The sequence below is a fragment of the Eriocheir sinensis genome, chromosome 20 (genome assembly GCF_024679095.1).
Source record: "Eriocheir sinensis breed Jianghai 21 chromosome 20, ASM2467909v1, whole genome shotgun sequence".
Taxonomy (NCBI): Eukaryota; Metazoa; Arthropoda; class Malacostraca; order Decapoda; family Varunidae; genus Eriocheir; species Eriocheir sinensis.
The window spans coordinates 19,777,902-19,796,843 of record NC_066528.1 but is presented as its reverse complement, the minus strand read 5'-3'; the positions used below and the strand labels follow the sequence as shown (position 1 = coordinate 19,796,843).

Below are 18,942 nucleotides of genomic sequence, written 5' to 3'. Positions count from 1 at the left end.
TCTCCCTCTCTCTCCCTCACCCCTTCCTCTCCTTCCCTTCCTACGTCCCTTCCTCTCTCCTTCCCTCAATCTCTTTTTCCCTCCCCATTTCTCTGTACTTTCCTCCCTTCCTCTCCTCCGTCCCTTCCATCCTCTCTCTCTCCTCTGTCCCTCTCCCTTTCCCTCTCTCTCTCTTGACGCCACGCTGCTGTTTCCTTTCCTTGCAAGCATTTAAGGGAACATTACACACAGCCGTTGAATTAACTCTTTATCTCGCCTGCCTCGTCTTCTGCAGCCCTCCTCCTCCTCCTCCTCCTCCTACTCCTCTTTCTCTTTCTCCTCCTCCAGTAAGGTCTCTTCAAACACACGGTGGCTGGTAACACATCTACTTCTATCGACTGTGTTGTGTTGTGTGTTGTGTTGGGTTGTTGGTGTTGTTTTTGTTTAGTTGTCGTTATCAGGGTTTTTGTGGTTAACTTTTACTACCATCACCACTACAATCATCACCACCACCACCACCACCACCAATGTCGTTACCACCTCCAGTCAACACCATCATCACCACATCACCACTACCAACACCATTGCAGCTTTCTTTTATGTCATTATACCACCAGACATCACCACAGCTAACACCACTCCGGTATCACCACCACCACCACCACCACCACCGCCACCTACAATGTCACTACCGCCTCTATACACCACCATTATCACTTTCAAGACCACTTCAACATCGCTTCCACCGTCATCTCCACTCGAATCTCTCTCTCTCTCACCTTTCGCTTATTCACACTTGCACCTGTTTCTAATGAGTTAATTAACTTAATGCCACTCACCTTCATCCGACACCTCTCCCGTCCCTTCAACTCCCTTCGTCCCTTCCCCTTCCTTTTCCTTCTCTCTCAACCCCATCCTCTTCATAACTCCTCTTATCTCTTCTCCATCATTTCCCTTCCTCTTGAACCTCACCTTGCCCTCTTTATACCCTTTTCTGCCCCTTACCCCTTCTCCTTCCTTCCCCTTCCTTTTCCTTCTCTCTCAACCCCATCCTCATCATAACTCCTCTTTCCTCTTCCTCTCATTTTCCCTTCCTCTTGAACCTCACCTTGCCCTCTTTATACCCTTTTCTGCCCCTTACCCCTTCTCCTTCCTTCCCCTTCCTTTTCCTTCTCTCAACCCCATTCTCTTTATAACTCCTCTTTCCTCTTCCTCTCATTTTCCCTTCCTCTTTAACCTCACGTTGCCCTCTTCATACCCTTCCTTCCCCTTCCTTCAACCCCATTCTCTCCTCTCCATAACCTCGTGCACCCTTCCTCTTCTCCCCGTCACAAGGAATGCCAAGTTTGTAAAATGTGTCGTGTATTAATTAATCGACTAAACTACTTATCTGATAGCGGAGGTGGCAACAGTGCTCTACCTACCTACATAATTACCTACCTACATACATACATACATATAAACATACATACATACATTAGTTTCCCAGTCAAATACATTTTCTCATGACTCGTGTGGAAAAAATGAAATTATAATGAAAAGTTAAAACGAGTTCCTACATACATTCGCACATACACCCATGCATACATACACATACATACATACACACATCCATTAGTTCCACAGTTACATATATTATTTCTCACGAGACTAGTGTGAAAAAACAAGAAACAGCTTATGAGACTTCCCCTGAATGCTTTATTTTTATTTTTTTACAACAAAGGAGACGGCTCAAGGGAAACAATAGGAGTGGAAAAAAAGCTCGCTACTCGCTGCTCCCTTAATAGACAAAAATATAGAATGGCCAAAAGGGAGGTCAATTTCTCTTAAGGGACTATTACACTGGGCAAATTTTCCGTGGATCTTCAGTCAAACCACGATTTCCGCTGGCGTGGTTCTCATATTTCCGTGGTTTTCTGACGTGTCCACGATCTTCCAAAGCTACGGTAGATTTCACTGAAGGATGACGGTATTACCATCATCATCAGCAGCAATAACAAGAAACAAATGAAAACCACGCTAGCAGAAATCGTGGTTTAACTGAACATCCACGGAAAATTTGCCCAGTGTAATAGCCCCATTACCCAGCCTTCTCTATCCCTTCCCTAACGCTCGGAGCACAACCACGCTACTCAATTTGCGGCGTAATATACGGAAGAGGTTTTCTCATACATAAAGATGAGGGACAAAGTCTGCGGGAAGATGTACCATGAATAATTTACGTTGGAGGGCGGGTGCTACGGAGAGGTTACGAATATCCGACAAATACGTGAGGAACAGGTCTTGGTATCACTTGTAATCAATCCTTCCTTTTGCGAATATAGAGGAGTCAATCAAATCATCATAGCAAACAAACTAAGGGTGATCGTAAACATTGCTTCTTCTCTGCCTGACAACTCGATGCAATAGATTCACATACAATGAAAAAAAAGAAAAAAGACAAGCTCAACGGATGATAGTTAAAGAAACACAGGAGTCGTATGATCGGTCACACACACACACACACACACACACACACACAGACACACACACAAACCACACACAGTCATAGCAACAAACAAGCTACACATCACGAGGTCCAGTAATGATAACAAAGGTATGGTATTTTCTAACGACCACTACTGAGGACAACCAGGACCTACATGCGACGAAGCAAGACACTCCCGCAACTCCAAGTATACTCCATTGCTCAACACGTCTGCCTCATCGCTAAACACACATAGGAACCTTCAAGACACTTACCGTTCGCGTAGTATTGGGCGGAATCTTGCATAACATCCTTCCTCTCCCTGTGTTCCCCTGGTAAAACAAAAATAAGGGTAAAAGAGACTAACCGGCAGCCATAAACGGAGGGAGAAAAGAGAGTAATCGGCAACTATTTACTTACTCATCCCGCCGCTAGAGTACGCCACCATCACCTTCATTGTCTGCTATACGTGTTATTTTTCGTGATATTTGTATGTTTAGCGATAAATGAGTGTTGTGTGTATGTTGTATGTTAACTGTATGCATCATGGGTGTATTTGGTACCTTATTTATCTTCCTGTGTATGTGTATGTGTGTTTGTGTGTGTAGTTGTGGGATGTGAAACTTTGAACAGAGAATCCAACCCTCCGCGAAGCACCAAGTGAAGGATGAAGACTCGTTGATAAAAAAAAAGCATCTCGTTTGACTGTATAAATGCCTTTTTTTTTTGTTATTTCTGTGGCTTTTTCTGTGCTTGTTGTTGTTGTATTTTCTCTAATATTATTTTATATTATGTTTTTGTTACAGTTTTGGTGGTAGTAGTAGTAGTAGTAATAGTAGTAGCAATGGTAGTAGAAACAGTAGTAGTATTAGTAGTAGTTAGTAATGAATCAATCAATAGCTTTATCCTTATTATCAGCGTTATTACTGAGAGTAGTAGTAGGAGTAGTAGTAGTAGTGGTAGTAGTAGTAGTAGTAGTACAAATAGTAGTAGTTATTATTATTATTATTATTATTATTATTATTAGTAGTAGTAGTAGTAGTAGAAGTAGTAGTAGTGGTATTATTATTATTATTATTATTATTATTAGTGGCAGTAGAAGTATTTGTATCAGTAGTAGTGATAGTAGTAGTAGTGGTAGTAGTAGTAGTAGTAGTGGAAGTAACACACCTTTGATATATTTAATACACACTTAAAAACAACTCCTTTTTAAAACTAACATCAAAAAGGAGATAAATTAAAACACAAGCCCAGTTACAAAGTCTGTTTTATTAGTTTTTTTCATTGTATAACGTTGAATGACACTGAGAGTTATACAAAAGCTTATATAGGACACACCGCGGAGGTCAGAGGTCAGGAGGCCGGAGTGTGACCTTCCAAACTCCGTAAAGTGACCTCCAGGGACAGGGATGTGACCTCAGAGACACATTTTGAGCGCTGGAGGAAAAGATGTGGTCAGCGGTGTCTGGGGATCGCGCGGTGACCTTTCTGAGACTCTTGACTCTATAAAAGGTCAATGTTAGCTCTATTTTTAAAGGTCCGTTGAGTTCCAGTGTTGCCAAGTCGGTGTTAGAATCATATTAGCCCCCAAAAAGACCTATATGGAGACACTATAAACTTAAATCCTTAAAAAAAAAACTAAATATCTTGTTATAACGTTCCCTCGAGGATTATAATATTGAAAGTATATAAGAAAATGCAAATTGATAGTGCATTCTCCCCAAAATTCAACTCACCCCCCAAAATATTCCTACACCCCTAAAAAATATTCTCCCCCTCCTAAAAAAATATTCCAGCCCCCTCTAAAAATTATTCCCACCCCAAAATTTGACTCCTGTCCCCTCAAAAAATTATTCCCTATCCCTAAAAATTACTCTCACCCCTTCCCGCCGAAAAAAAATATTCCTGGACCCCCGAAAAAATGATTCCCGCCCCAAAATTACTCACCCCTCCAAAAATATATTCTCACCCCAAAATTTTACTCCTGTCCTCCCCAGTATTATTCCTTCTCCCTAAAAACTACTTCCATCCCCCCCCTCGAAAAATTATTCCAACCCAAAACTTTTACTCCTGTCCCCCCTAAATTTAACTTCCGTCTCCCTAAAAGTAACCCAGAATGGACTTAAAAACAGTTTCTTAACCCTTTAATATAACACTTGAAACCTAAACAAAAAATCCCTAAATCGAAAAAAATAAATAAAACTCAGATCAGAACAAAATCATCCCAAAATGGTAAAAAAAAACAAAAACAAAAAACACCGCCCTTGGCAACACTAAACTCAAGCCTTGTTTCGAGTCCGTCTGATACACGTTGCGGCGTCCCAGGGAGCCGCCAGCCAGCACACAGCGAATACTTAACAAAATGACACCAGACGCCCTGCCGGGACACTGTAGGAGGCACCGACTAACACAGGACACGGAACACTCGCCGCGCCTCCTCGCCCCAAATATTAGCAAGACTCGTAGCAAGGTTTCAGCAGAGGTTACGAAGACTTGCTTAGAGTCCTGGTGACCTCAAACACTTCCCGTTCTTTGCTTTTTGTTACTTAAGAGATCATTTGCGTGAGAGTGTTTGATAGTTCTCTAGTTAGTTGATGTATTTTCACTCCCTTGTCATTTCCCCGTCGCCAAACATTTATTTTGATAGTTCTTTAAGAGTTAGTCAACATACAGTACATGGAACCCTAATTTGGCCTTTCCTCGCTCCACATAATTAGTAAGACTTGTGGACAGGTTTCAGCAGACTCTTGTTTATTTAGGGTCGTTTAGAGGCATTTCCAGTGACCTCAAATGTTCCCTGTTCTTTGTTTCTTGTTATTTTAGTTCGGAGACATCATTTGCGTAGCTTTACTTGTTTTATGATTTTAAGTCGACGTTTTCGCGGTCTCATTTTTCGGATACAAAGTTAAGTCGACGTTTTATCAGTCTCTCATGTTCCTATTATCATACTTTTCTGCTTCTTTCTAAACTTTTCTCGCTCCTCCAAAAGTTTCCGCACTCATTCTAAAGTTAATTCACGTAGTTTCTTTTGTTATGCTACGAAGTCAACGTTTTATCACATTTTCCATACTCCATTTCCCGTCTCTTTCCCTTGCATCCACTTCTACCTACGCCGTATATTGCCACGACCCATTTCCTCATATACAGTGGCTACCTTACCTGAACGGAACAGCTGACAGACACTCTCTTCTTACCGCACCGTAGCATCAGTGGTCATTATAATTATCGAGGAAGGTTTCAATGGAGGCAACAACGAGTACCATATGTCTGCATCTGGTCCCTTTCTCTCTCTCTCTCGGACCTTGTTATGCGTCAGGACTCACGATCACTTTCCTCTATTACCGATAAATGTCTCACATAACGCTGAGCTCCAAGGTATTGTTATAGTTTCAAGATTACGCTGATTATCTTCGTTACTTAGCCAGCAACTCTCGTAATCCCTCAACACTTTAGATTCTACTTCAATACCACTGCCAGATGTGTCCATAACGCTGAGCTCGAAGGTATTGTTATAGTTTCAAGATTACACTGATTATTCTGACGTAACTTAGCCAGCAACTCCTATACCTCATTCACCCCTTAGATTTCACGTCAATAACATCATTTTCCTCATATAAACACTCTCTCCTCCAAACAAATAGAGATATATATCACGGAAATATGTATTCATGTTTAACTCCATCTATGTTTGTTGTGTATGTACAAAAGCGACGCCAACCCATTCAAGACAGAAGGAAACACTTACGGGTCTCCACGCCTCGCCCCTCAGCCCTCCAGTAAGTATGTACAGTGTTAAGGAAGGGAACGAGGGAGGCCTGATTTCGCCCGCTGGCCCGCCCGTCCGCTGCCCTCGTCCCTGCGCGCACCTCGAAAGGGAAGGGGGACTTGTTGGTCTCTTGTCATAATCTCACGGATTGTTCTAAAGCACTCTTGTGGGGGGGAGAGAGAGATAGTGATAGATAAAGAGAGACAACGATAGATAGACAGAGAAACAGAGGAAACGATAGAGACAGAGACACAGAAAGGGACAGAAATAGAGATAGAGAAATTGAAATACACATTGAAGTAGAAAGAAACAGACAGACATACAGACAGACAGGCGAAGATAGAGAATTTGATGTAGAGGATTTACAAGTAGTACAAAAGTCGAGTGATAGAAACACACACACACACACACACACACACACACACACACACACACACACACACAGAAGGACAGATTCTCCTGAGACGCCCGTGTGGATATTCTGCTCCACACTACTCGAACGGGGACCAGCCAGCTAGACAGTCAGCCATTCAGCCAACCAGCCAGCCAAGCCATTTACGTAGAGAGACAAAGCGTCGGAGTAGAAATACCGTCTTCCTCCCTCTCTTTAGACGTTCAATCGTCCCTGAAAATGAGAAAAGGTGAAAATGAGAAAAGGGAGGTTGAGGATGGGAAGGGAAAGAAGGAAGGAAGAATGAGAGAGAAAAGGGAGGTTGATGATTGGGAAGGGAAAGAAGGAAGGAAGAATGAGAGAGAAAAGGAAGGTTGAGGATGGGAAGAGAAAGAAAGAAAGAAAAAAGAGAGAGAAAAGGAAGGTTGAAAATTCGGAAAGAGAGAAGAAGGAAGGAAGTAATGAAAAGAAAAGGAAGGTTGAGGATGGGAAGGGAAAGAAGGAAGGAAGAGAGAAAAGGAAGGTTGAGAATGGGAAGAGAAAGAAGGAAGGAAGAACGAGAGAGAGAGAAAAGCAAGGTTGAGGATTGGGAAAGGAAAGAAGGAAGGAAGAAAAAAGAGGAAAGTTGAGGATTTGGAAGAGAAAGAAGGAAATTGGAAGACTGGAAGATAAGAGAAGGAAGAAAATCGATAAAGAATATAAAAGAAAGAGAGAGAAAGGAGTGAAGGTTAAGTGAAAAGAGAAAGAGAGAGAAAGATTGGAAGAAAGAAAGAGAAAAGGAGAAATGATGAATGGGAATAAAAATAAAAATAAAAGAGAAAACGAATGTAAGAAAGCATGATAAAAGGAAGATTGAAGAGCGGAAAAAGAATGAAAAAGAAAGATTTGAAGAAAGAAAAAGAGGAAAGAAGAAAAAAAGATACAAATGAAAAATAAAAAAAAAGATAGAGATACAAAAGAAAGACAGAGAAAGGAGGAAAGGCTGAGTGAGGAAGAAAATAAATGAAATGAAGACTGGAAGAAAAATAGCGATAAAAAAAGGATTGAAGTGAATAAATTAAATGAATCTGAAAAAAAGAAAAAAATATTGAGAGCATAAAAGACTTCGTATAATCCATTGCTATACATATTATATTTATCTCTCTCTGTCTGTCTGGCTCTTAGTGTCTGTCTGTCTGTCTGTCTGTATTATGCATGTGTCCATTTAACGTATGCATTTATTCATGGATGTCGTATGAATGTATGTATTTTATGTATATCGATCTATCTTCTTATCTATCAATGTCTGTCTCTTTGTCTGTCTGTCTATTCTATCTGTATTCTCATTCATCTATATTTCTCTCCCTTTATCTATCTCTCTATCTATCTATTCACTATTCCTATTCAATTCCCTATCCACCCACCCCTCTGTTTGTCTGTCTATGTATTCTATTCTATCTATATATATTCATTCATTCATATTTCTCCTTCTTTATACATTTCTCTGTCTATATATCCGTCTAACCAAACCATCCCTTAACCATCCATGTCTCACATTTCTCTACTTCCATATATCTATCAATCCACTTTACCTAACCATTCCCTTAACTATCTGTCTATATATCCGTCTAATCTAACCATCCCTTAACCATCCATCCCTCACATTTCTCTACTTCCATATATCTATCAATCCACTTTACCTAACCATTCCCTTAACTATTCACTCTTCACATTTCCATTCCTCTATATATCTATCAATCCACCTGTCCACCTAACCTATCCATTCCTTCACGATTCCTCTCTCCAACCCTTCACCTGCCCACGCCGCCGCGGTCACACCTTACACGGAGCTCTCGCGGCCGGGGCTAACCCTGCGTTCACTCGAGCCGTCCCAGGGGCTCGTCGTGGGCGTCCCTAGGGCCTCGGGGTGTGGCGGGGGGCCTAGGGGGTGAGGGCCAGGCGGGAGGCACCCTGGGCTTTGCTGGGGCCCGATCCTGCCGTCACGTCCAAGGCTGAGAGAGTAGGTAGGGTAGGGAGGCGGAAGGCAGGGCAGGTCAGGGGTGTAATGGTCCTGCGGGTAGGCTTCAGGATGCGTGTGAAGATCCTGCGGGTAGGCTGAGGATATGGGCACGAAGGACACCTCTCTTGGGTAGGTGGGCGTGCCTTGTTGGGTGTAGGGCACGGCCTCGCACTGGTAAGGGGGCAGTGGCAGGGATGTAAGGTGTGGTGAACAGTACATCGGGGCCTGGTTTGGGGTGGCCGCGGTGGGGGTGGAGGCCGCTAAAGGTCCCCCCACTAGGCTCAGAGGGTCCTGCTCCCGCCCTGGTATGCCGCCCTGGGAGAGAAGAGAGAGGAAGGGTTAGTGGGACGTTGGTATTTGTAGTGTTTTATAAGTGTGTTTTAGAGCTTCGTTTTTACATGGGATGGATTGTAACTTGACCCCTCTCACGTATTCAATCCTAAAGTAGTTGTTCCACGTATTCTTATTCCTTCTTCTCCTTCTCCTCCTCAATCTCTTTATCCTCTTAGTCTTCAGCTTCCTTCTATTTTAAACGTGTTCTCCCCTTTCCTTCTGCTCCTCCTCCTCGTACAAATCCTTCCCCTCCTCCTCCTTCTCCTCCTCAATTTCTTTATCCTCTTAGTCTTCAGCTTCCTTCTATTTCAAACGTGTTCTTCCCTTTCCTTCTGCTCCTCCTCCTCGTACAAATCCTTCCCCTCCTCCTCCTTCTCCTCCTCAATTTCTTTATCCTCTTAGTCTTTAGCTTCCTTCTATTTCAAACGTGTTCTTCCCTTTCCTTCTGCTCCTCCTCCTCCTCCTACAAATCCTTCCCCTCCTACTCCTTCTCCTAATCAACCTCTTTATCCTCTTCCTCTTCAAATTACTTCTGTTATATATGTGGTTTTGTTCTTCCCTTTCCTTCTCCTCCTTCTACTCCTTTCCCTCCTCTATATTCTTCTACTTATCAACCTTATCTTATATTAAAGGCGTTCTTGTTCTTCTTTTTCTTCCTCATCCTCCTCCTCCTACTACTACTACTATTACTACTCCTACTAATACTAATACTTCTCCTCCTTCTCTTCCTAATTCTTCTCCTCCATCATCACCTCCTATTACATACTTCTCTATCTCTCATTCTTCACTTCCCTGTCTGTAACGTTTACCACTATTATCATCACCACCCCGAACCCCCCCCCCCTCACCACCACCACCACTACCAACCCCACCATAATACCCCGAACCCGTGTCACTGTGTCATTGTGCCGCCAACGTTCCGGCCGCTCTGCAATGACCCAAGCCACTTACGAGGAAGCTCATTCGCCTCTTTACTTATGCATTAGCCTTTCAGGAGGACGGGGAGAACGAGCGAGAGGGAGATAGATAGATAGAGAGATAGTTATATAGAGAAAAGAGAGATGTGATAAAAGAGGGCAATGGAAATGAGGATATATAAGAGAAGAGAAGAGGAGAAGAGAATAAAGACAGGAAGGAGGAAAAGAGGAAGAAAGGAGAGGAAGACATCTTTTAATAGAGGGAAATGAGAGCGAGAGAGAGCGAGAGCAAGATCGAGAGAGTCTACGGCAGAAATACCCAGACTTAGTGAAATCTGTAAAGCTGTTACCGTAGACTTTTACAACACCAGTAAAAAGCGATAGGTCTGGGGGTAAATAGATAGATAGATAGATAGTTAGATAAAGAGCGAGCGACCGAGAGAGAGAGAGAGAGAGAGAGAGAGAGAGAGAGAGAGAGAGAGAGAGAGAGAGAGAGAGAGAGAGAGAGCCTAGTGAGTGCTTTGCCGCCCAGCTGAGAAACATTACGTATTCTCTTTGGGCAAATAAATATGTTCATGTTTTTTAATGTTTTCTTTTGGTGCGAGTGTGTGTGTGTGTGTGTGTGTGTGTGTGTGTGTGTGTGTGTGTGTGTGTGTGTGTGTGTGTGTGTGTGTGTGTGTGTGTGTGTGTGTGTGTCTCTCTCTCTCTCTCTCTCTCTCTCTCTCTCTCTCTCTCTCTCTCTCTCTCTCTCTCTCTCACGATGACCACGAGATCAATACATAAATAATTCACTGGATATTACATGAATGCGTCAATATCAGTTAGGAATCAGGAATAGAAAGACAGATGAAGATCGACACACACACACACACACACACACACACACACACACACACACACACACACACACACACACACATCCCCACACACTACCTCCTCCCCCCTCTCTCCTTTCCCCCTCCCCTCCGCACTGACACACACGGACACAAGTTTCCAGCCCAAGAACAACCAAACTTCGCGACGTAGAAAGACGGACTCCCTTTGACACGAGAATCGATCCAGAAATTAAGTCATTTAGCTGCAGGGGACGGCACGTGGGGGTTATTAGCGCGAGGAGGAGGAGGACGAGGAGTAGGAGGAGGAGCAGAGGACACAGTATCCCCCCCTCGTGGTACTCTCTCCCTTGAAATCGTCCCCCTTTGAAACGACTTTACAATATGGAACAGCGGACGAAAACGAGGGACTATGACACTTCAGAATAGACAAGTGCGCGCTCTCTCCCTCTCTTTGGTTTTCGCTCAGCTTTTTTTATAGTAAGGCCGTTCGATGTTTTTTATGGGTTAATTTACATCAAGATAAGTAGGTAGGTACATAGGTAAGTAGGTAGATTGTCAAATAGGTAAGTTATGATGATAATGAAAGTTTCTATTATAACTTCTAACCTATGCAATATAAGAGTGACGATATAACAGAAGTAGTAGTAGTAGTAGTAGTAGTAAAAATAGTAGTGGTAGTAGTAGCGATATATAATAATAATAAAAGAAAATCCACAATGTATATAAATAAATAAAATAAAAATAAATAAATAAATACCCGGCATAGTTAAGCGCGCTCCAGTCCGCCTCATACAGAAAACCTTTGACAGAGAGACAGAGAGAAAGGAAACATTAAACTCTCCAGATGATTTTTTTACGCTAATACCTTCATTGTTCTTCCACTGCAACAAGCTTCTGTAAAACAATATAATTCTTTCTTTAGCGAATTGCTCGTTACATCAGCTTTAATAAGTGCTCGGGGATTCACTTTCATTTTATTCATAACGTGTAGAGAATTATTATTATTATTATTATTATTTTATTCATGCTTTCATTTAACTTTTTATTATCATTGTTATTTTTTTAAAGCGATTGGTAATTAAGAGGCAGAGTTTCATGCGTTTCTTTGTGTTTCCAGTGTTAATTTGTGTGTGTTAATTATTGAAACTAATGGTATATAGAATTTTTATTGTTTATTTTTTTGCTTCGGTTTTTGTCTGTCTATCTATCTCTCTATCTATCTCTCTGTCTGTGTGTCTGTATATCTGTGTGTGTGTGTGTGTGTGTGTGTGTGTGTGTGTGTGTGTGTGTGTGTGTGTGTGTGTGTGTGTGTGTTTTTTTAACCTGCCTGTCTGCTTTTCTCTGTATAGTTAATTAATATTTTTTGTTTCTACTTTTCTTGCTATAGTTTTTAGTGTTTTTTTGTGATATTGTCTATGTCTGTCTGTCTGTATGGCTGTATGTGTGTGTGTATGTGTGTCTATCTCTCTATCTATTTGTCATTATGTCTATCACACTCTCTCTCTCTCTCTCTCTCTCTCTCTCATCCTCTTACTTGTCGAATCACTTATCCTCTTCTCCCAAACTCCTCCCTCCTCCTCCTCCTCCTCCTCCTCCTCGCCCTCGGGATATTTCGCAACACTCGCCAACTTCTTCGTGTATTCCGGCGGCATCGTCCGGGAAGTTATGATGAAGTGTTTGCCCGGCGTCAGGAAACGTATTTTTTTGACGCTCCGAGTATAAGAAAAAAATATGATCGAAAAAATGTTATACGATACGAGCTTTTCTTTTACGCTTGATATTACGTACCTAAAAGTAAGCCATTCCTCTACCACTACTACTACTACTACTACTACTACTACTACTACTACTACTACTACTACTACTACTACTACTACTACTACTATTACTACTACTGTATGCATTATTTTTTATGGTTAAGAAAGGAAGAAGAAAAGAGGATGAAGGAAGGAAGGAGGAAAGAAAAATGAAAGAGAGAGAATGGGAAACAATTAAGGAAGGAAGGAAGGAAGGAAGGAAAAACGGAAGAGAGTAGGAAACAATTAAGGAAGGAAGGAAGGAAGGAGGGAAAGAAGGAAGGAAGGAAAAACGGAAGAGAGTAGGAAACAATTAAGGAAGGAAGGAAGGAAGGAAGGAAGGAGGGAAAAACGAAAGAAAGAGAGTCGAAAACAATTAAGAAAGGAAGAAAGACAACTAAGGTGGAGAGAAGGAAAGAAAGAAAGACAAAAAAAATAGCAGGCTGGAGAAGGGAGGGAAAAAAAGAGAAACAGAAAGGAAGCAAAACAGGGTGAAGGGAAGGAAAGAGAGGAATAAAGAGAGGAAGAAAGAGAGCACAAGATCCAATACCATATATATCTACCTCCGCACATGAAGCACAGACTCGCAAATTCCCAACACATGACCTTTAATATTCACACGTTCCAACACACAATTCCACCCCCCTCACCACCACCACCACCACCACCATCCCTACACGACACAGACTGACTAACTCAACCTCTAGTACCGTATAAATAATCAATGCTTGGTCCTTATTTCCTATCCTTTAGTCACCCCTCGCTCGTAAAGAACTCGGCATGCGTTAGTCATTACAAGTAGCTCTGTTGTGTCCTTCTAGTCATGTGGCGATGATGAGGGGTCATTACTTGTCATTATATCGCCATCTTGAGTGATGTAGTCTACTTTTACTGTGAATTTATTTTTCACCCAAGTTCGTACTCCCAGACGGTTTCGGTTCCCACAATATATTTTTTCCAAAGGCCGCAATGGAGGTTATTCGGGGTCTTTAATTTCACGGTGCAAAAGCCTTGTCAAACTATCGCTAGGCTCATAAAACTACCCATGGAAATACTGTCATAGCAACCTCTACGAAAGCCTTGCCGAGAGTGTGTGTGTAAACCAAGATATGTTTAAGAATATGGGGCTCTTACTTTCAAATGAGGTCTTTTTCGTGTTGGATAAAAAAATATAGACAAAAGAGAGAGTGGTTAAGGTCTTATATGAAAGGTTACTCGTCCGTTCTGCTCATTTCATACTCTAGAATCTCCCAATATTACGCATTTACCTCTACCTAACTTGCAAATGCTCTCTTCTTCGTATGAGGTCGAAGGTCCACAGGCAAAACAAAGTCAGTCAGCCAGTCACCAAGACCATAGTACTAAAACTCAACACCAGAAGGGAGTGAGTATTCCGGGCATCTAACTATAGGATGACACAACGAACCAGCCAGACAGTAATGCTAAACGTCACCACCAGAGGGCAGGCAAAGTTTCGAGAGTCTGGCTTTAGTACAGAAAGTGCCAACCAGTGAGCCAGACAGTAGTACTAAAACTTGTCACCAGAGGGCAGTGTGTGTTCTGGGCTTCCAACTTTAGGACAATGCAAAGAACCAGTCAGTCGGGAATAGTCACCACTGGAGGGCAGACAATGCTTCGAGAGTCTACCTTTAGTACAAGACAAAGAGACAGCCAGTGAGCCAGACAGTAGTACTAAAACTCCCCACCAGAGGGCAGTGCGTGTGTGTTACGGGCGTCCGCTTTAAACCATTACCGCGCGCAGGCCGTCACTCACGATCACACGGAAACCCAATTACTTCGCCGCTGTGTCGCTCCCCTTCGCCCCTCGCCGCCTCACGTAACACAGCCACTGGACAGCATTAAATTTTCCCTCCTGACGCTGTTGTCCAACCGATCCCCGGCGTCCAGGATCAGGTTTTAATTATACACGAAGTCAAGCGTTGTAATGAGTCAATTTTAAACGCTCCTGAAACCGGGGACGTCTGATGCTCTTTTGTCTTTTGTCTGTATTCTCTTGATGCGCCTTCTCCTTCTGCTTCTCTTCCTCCTCTTCTTTTTCTTCCTCCTTCTCCTCCTCGTCTTCTAGATCATGTGTCTTTCTAATAAACGGTGTGAACAAGGGAGAAAGGAAGGAGAGAAGGTAGGATGGATAAAAGGAAAGTGGGAAGGAAGGAAGGACAGAAGGAAAGAAGGAAGGAAGCAAAAGCGGAATGATGGAGAGGAAGAAAGGAAGGAAGGGAGAAAGCAAGTTATGTAGGAAGGAAGAAAGGAAGGAAAGAAAGAATGATGGAGGAAGGAAGGAAGGAAGGAAGGAAGGAAGGAAGGTAGGAAAGAAAGAATGATGGAGAGGAAGGAAGGAAGGAAGGAAGGAAGAAAGGAAGGAAAGAAGGAATGAAAGAACAAAACTGATGAAGAATGAAGAAAGAAAAAGAAGGAAAAACGGATGAACGAGTAATACCTATAATTAAAAAGGAAAAAAAAAAAAAAAGAATTACAGAAGAAGAAAAAACGAGAAAAAATAAACAAAAAAATAAACAAAGAAACATAGAAAGGAATGGAAAATGAGTAACACCATTTTTCCTCACCGATCCATCAACCAATCAACCAAAACACATGACTTACCTGGCGAAGCAGAGTCCCGGGGTTGATGTAGAAGGACCCCTCATGACCAAGGTGGGTTTGCACGTGTCCACCCCCGCCATACAAGTCCAAATGGGCGGGAGGCTGGCGGTCTGCTGCGGCGTCCACGTCTGCTGCTGTCTGCTGAAGCGCGTGGTGCTGTTCCTGCTGCTGCTGCTGGCCCGGGTGCTGCTGTTGGCCTTGCTGCTTCGTCTGCTGAGCGCTCTGTTGCACCTGGTGGTCTGTTGTGGTGAAATAGTGTTAGGAGAGGCTTGGGCAGGGATGGGATGGGATGGGAAAGGAAGGGCAAAGGTAGGGCAGGGTAAGGATGGGAAGGGATGCAAAGGGAAGGGATGGAAAGGGAAGGAAAGGAAAGGGATGGGATGGGAAAGGAAGGAAAGGGAGGGCAAAGTTAGGGCAGGGTAAGGATGGGAAGGGATGCAAAGGGAAGGGATGGAAAGGGAAGGAAAGGAAAGGGATGGGATGGGACAGGAAGGAAAGGGAGGGCAAAGCTAGGGCAGGGTAAGGATGGGAAGGGATGGAAAGGAAAGGGATGGAAAGGGAAAGGAAGGGATTGAAAGGGAAGGAAAAGGATGGGATGGGAAGGAAAGGAAAGGAAGGGAGCTGGAAGGCATATGTGGAAAAGAAAATGGAATGGAATGGAAGGGAAGGGAAGAGAAGGAAAGGGAAGAAAAGGGAAGGCAAGGGAAGCGAAGGAAGGAGACGGGAAGGGAAGGGAAGGGAAGGGAAAGGAAGGGAAAGGAAGGGAAGGAAAGGAAGGGAAGGGAAGGGAAGGGAAAGGAAGGGAAGGGAAGGGAAAGGAAGGGACGCGAAGGAAAGAGACAGGAAGGGAAGGGAAGGGAAGGGAAAGGAAGGGAAGGGAAGGGAAGGGAAGGGAAAGGAAGGGACGCGAAGGAAAGAGACAGGAAGGGAAGGGAAGGGAAAGGAAGGGAAGGGAAGGGAAGGGAAGGGAAAGGAAGGGAAGCGAAGGAAAGAGACAGGAAGGGAAGGGAAGGGAAGGGAAAGGAAGGGAAGGGAAGGGAAGGGAAGAGAAAGTGAAAGGAAGGGAAGGGTACTTGTTGGTGTGTGTGAAGGGAAGGGAATGTGTAGATAGGAACACACAAAAAAATAGAAAAAATAAAAAAAATATAAAAAGACACCCGCCAACATTTCTCAACATTCTGCACCTGCCTTACCTGCCCTTTTGCCTTTAATTATCCTTTCATCACCTTTACTAATCACCTGCACGTGTCAAGCAGTAATAATTATAATTGGGACCCTTGATTTAATTACTTCATCCTTGACAAATCCTTTCCATCGTTGCCAATAACTCTAAAATATGATTAAGGATTTGCATTTAGATTATTTTTTATTTTCTAGTATGTGACGTGAGGCGAACGAGGATTTGGATATAAGGTTACAGAGACATGTTATAGTGCAACCTTATGCCTCTTCTGTCTCTCTGTCTGTCTGTCTGTCTGTCTGTTTGTCTGTCTGTTTATATATGTATGTATGTAAGGCTACGTCAATTTCTGTCTGTCTGTCTCTCTCTAACTCAAACGTTTTAATCTCTCTCTTCCTCCTTCTCCTCCTCCTTCTCTCTCTCTCTCTCTCTGTTTATCTATCAATATATCTATCTATCTGTCTAGCTATGTATCTATCTATATACCTATCTATCTATCTATCTCTTGTCCCTTTCCCAGCCTTAACATCCAAAAGCACACAGAGAACAGATAGATAGATAAACATAGACAGACAGAGAGACACAGACACCCAAACAGACCCAGACAGACCATTCCTATATCCATGTGTTGTCAGGTGAGGTGAGGTAAGGGGAGAGGCGTATGCATGGCAAGTCCCCGGGTAATATGACGTTTTGGTGACAGAGTGAGTGACGGGCGAGCAACAATAGGGACCGAGAAGGGAATATGACTTAGCTGGAATGCGGGACTGGCTGGCTGGCTGGCTATGTGTGTATGTGTTCAGGGCACAGGTACGTATAGGTAATGACTGTGTATGCTTCGATAACTGGTCCTATAAGTGTGGGAGGGAGGGAGGTGTGTGTGTGTGTGTCTGTGTGTGTGTGTGTGTGTGTGTGTGTGTTAACTCACTCATATACTGACCTGTTTGATAAGTGGAAAACGAACAACAGCCACACACACACACACACACACACCGCTCCCCACCCCACTCCACACACGAGGACCCTCCCCTCCTCCCCCCCTCCCCCCTTTCCACACACGCACTCCACCAGACAGTTATAGCGGGCGCGTGGAAGGGATGGGACGCCGGAATGGAAGGTTATTGTCACCGATGAAAAGTAAAGGTTATTTCCGCGTAAAGGTGAAAGATCTGTCGTGTTGCCGCGGCCCTGGGAGGTGGTGGATTTGCCGGCGACAAATGCAAATGTGAAAAAGATGTTTATTGATGGTCGTTTACGGAAATTTTCACTCACCCCCAAAAACTATTAAAAGTCGATAGATATGTTTGTTTTGCAGACTGATGAAAAGATACGTTTCGATTCTACTAACGACGGAGAAATAGGTTACAAAATTACACAACAGAAAATACATAATAAAAGAAAGTTGGAAAGGCAGACTCATTAACATCGGCAAAAGAAATACAACAGAGAGAGAGAGAGAGAGAGAGAGAGAGAGAGAGAGAGAGAGAGAGAGAGAGAGAGAGAGAGAGAGAGAGAGAGAGAGAGAGAGAGAGAGAGAGAGAGAGAGAGAGAGAGAGAGAGAGAGAGAGAGAGAGAGAGAGAGAGAGAGAGAGAGAGAGAGAGAGAGAGAGAGAGAGAGAGAGAGAGAGAAACCACAAATAGGACCCGATGCAAAGACTATATTCTCTGAACCCACAACTAAACCTGAATGCTATCTAAAGGGACAAAAGCCAGCATTTTAAAACGTATCACCCCCTCCGTTCGCCTATATAACAAGCCTCTCGTAGAAGTTGCTTGGGTTTTCAAGGACAGTTTTGCGACCCTGGTGATAGCTGTACACGACCTCCGCACATTGAACGACAGAATCACCCATGAAAACACGATTAATCTCCTCTGTGACCTTGGAAAACAGTCGTAATGGTAGCGAGATACGTTTAAGAATGTGGGCTAAACACTAACACACACAGCAGAGGACCCGTTGCAAAAACAGAAACAGAAATGAGAAAACCAGAACAAAAACGGACCTCTAGATGAACGGACAAACACCCACACCCACACACACACACACACACACAGACAGAGGACCCGTTGCAAAGGCAGAAACAGAGAAGAGAAAACCAGAACAAAAACGGACCTCTAGATGAACGGACAAACACCCACACCCACACCCACACACACACACACAGACAGAGGACCCGTTGCAAAGACAGAAACAGAGAAGAGAAAGCCAGAACAAAAACGGACCTCTAGATGAAAGGACAAACACACCCACACCCACAGAACCACACATCCAGGCAGACAGACACCGGCGCCCCACATGTCCTGAGTTATGCATGAGTCTGCTAACGTCGCTTAAAACAGCTCCCGGCTTATGTATACCTTGCTCACAATTTGCATGTCATTAATGTGCTCCATGTTCCCGCAGCGAGGCCTCGGGGACGCTCGCCAACTGTCCGCTGTGCTTCGCTTTTAGTCCGCGGACGAGACAGATGCTCCCCGGCTCCCGACCTTCCTTTACTCCTGCCTACTGTTCTTCTTTTTGTTCCTCTCTTTTCACAGTTCTTCTTTCCTATGCCCCGTAAAAGACATATGCTTCCTCCCTTCCACCTTTTCTGCCTTCGTCTGTGTCCGGTTCTTCTTCCTCTACGCCCCGAACAAGACAGAGCTCCCTTCCTTC

General features: G+C 43.5%; 1 protein-coding gene and 1 long non-coding RNA gene across 5 annotated transcripts in view; both read right to left on the bottom strand.

Annotated features, from left to right (window-relative positions):
* Positions 1 to 2,771, bottom strand: part of LOC127001407 (uncharacterized) — a 38,693-nt gene extending 35,922 nt beyond the window's left edge. The window contains exon 1 of the long non-coding RNA XR_007755254.1: positions 2,722 to 2,771. This is a non-coding gene — a long non-coding RNA (uncharacterized LOC127001407). The remainder of the gene's footprint in view (positions 1 to 2,721) is intronic.
* A 925-nt stretch (positions 2,772 to 3,696) lies between these two features.
* Positions 3,697 to 18,942, bottom strand: part of LOC127001340 (nephrin-like) — a 190,202-nt gene continuing 174,956 nt past the window's right edge. For 2 of the 4 annotated variants that reach the window (XM_050865832.1, XM_050865833.1), the window contains exons 15-17: positions 15,107 to 15,345; positions 8,427 to 8,917; positions 3,697 to 6,837 (exon numbers count right to left, since the gene is read on the bottom strand). In XM_050865832.1, coding sequence (XP_050721789.1) covers positions 6,828 to 6,837; positions 8,427 to 8,917; positions 15,107 to 15,345 — 740 coding nt within the window. In that variant the 3' untranslated portion in view covers positions 3,697 to 6,827. Of the gene's footprint in view, positions 6,838 to 8,397; positions 8,918 to 15,106; positions 15,346 to 18,942 lie in introns of all 4 variants that reach the window. The other 2 variants (XM_050865835.1, XM_050865834.1) reach the window with 2 other exon arrangements.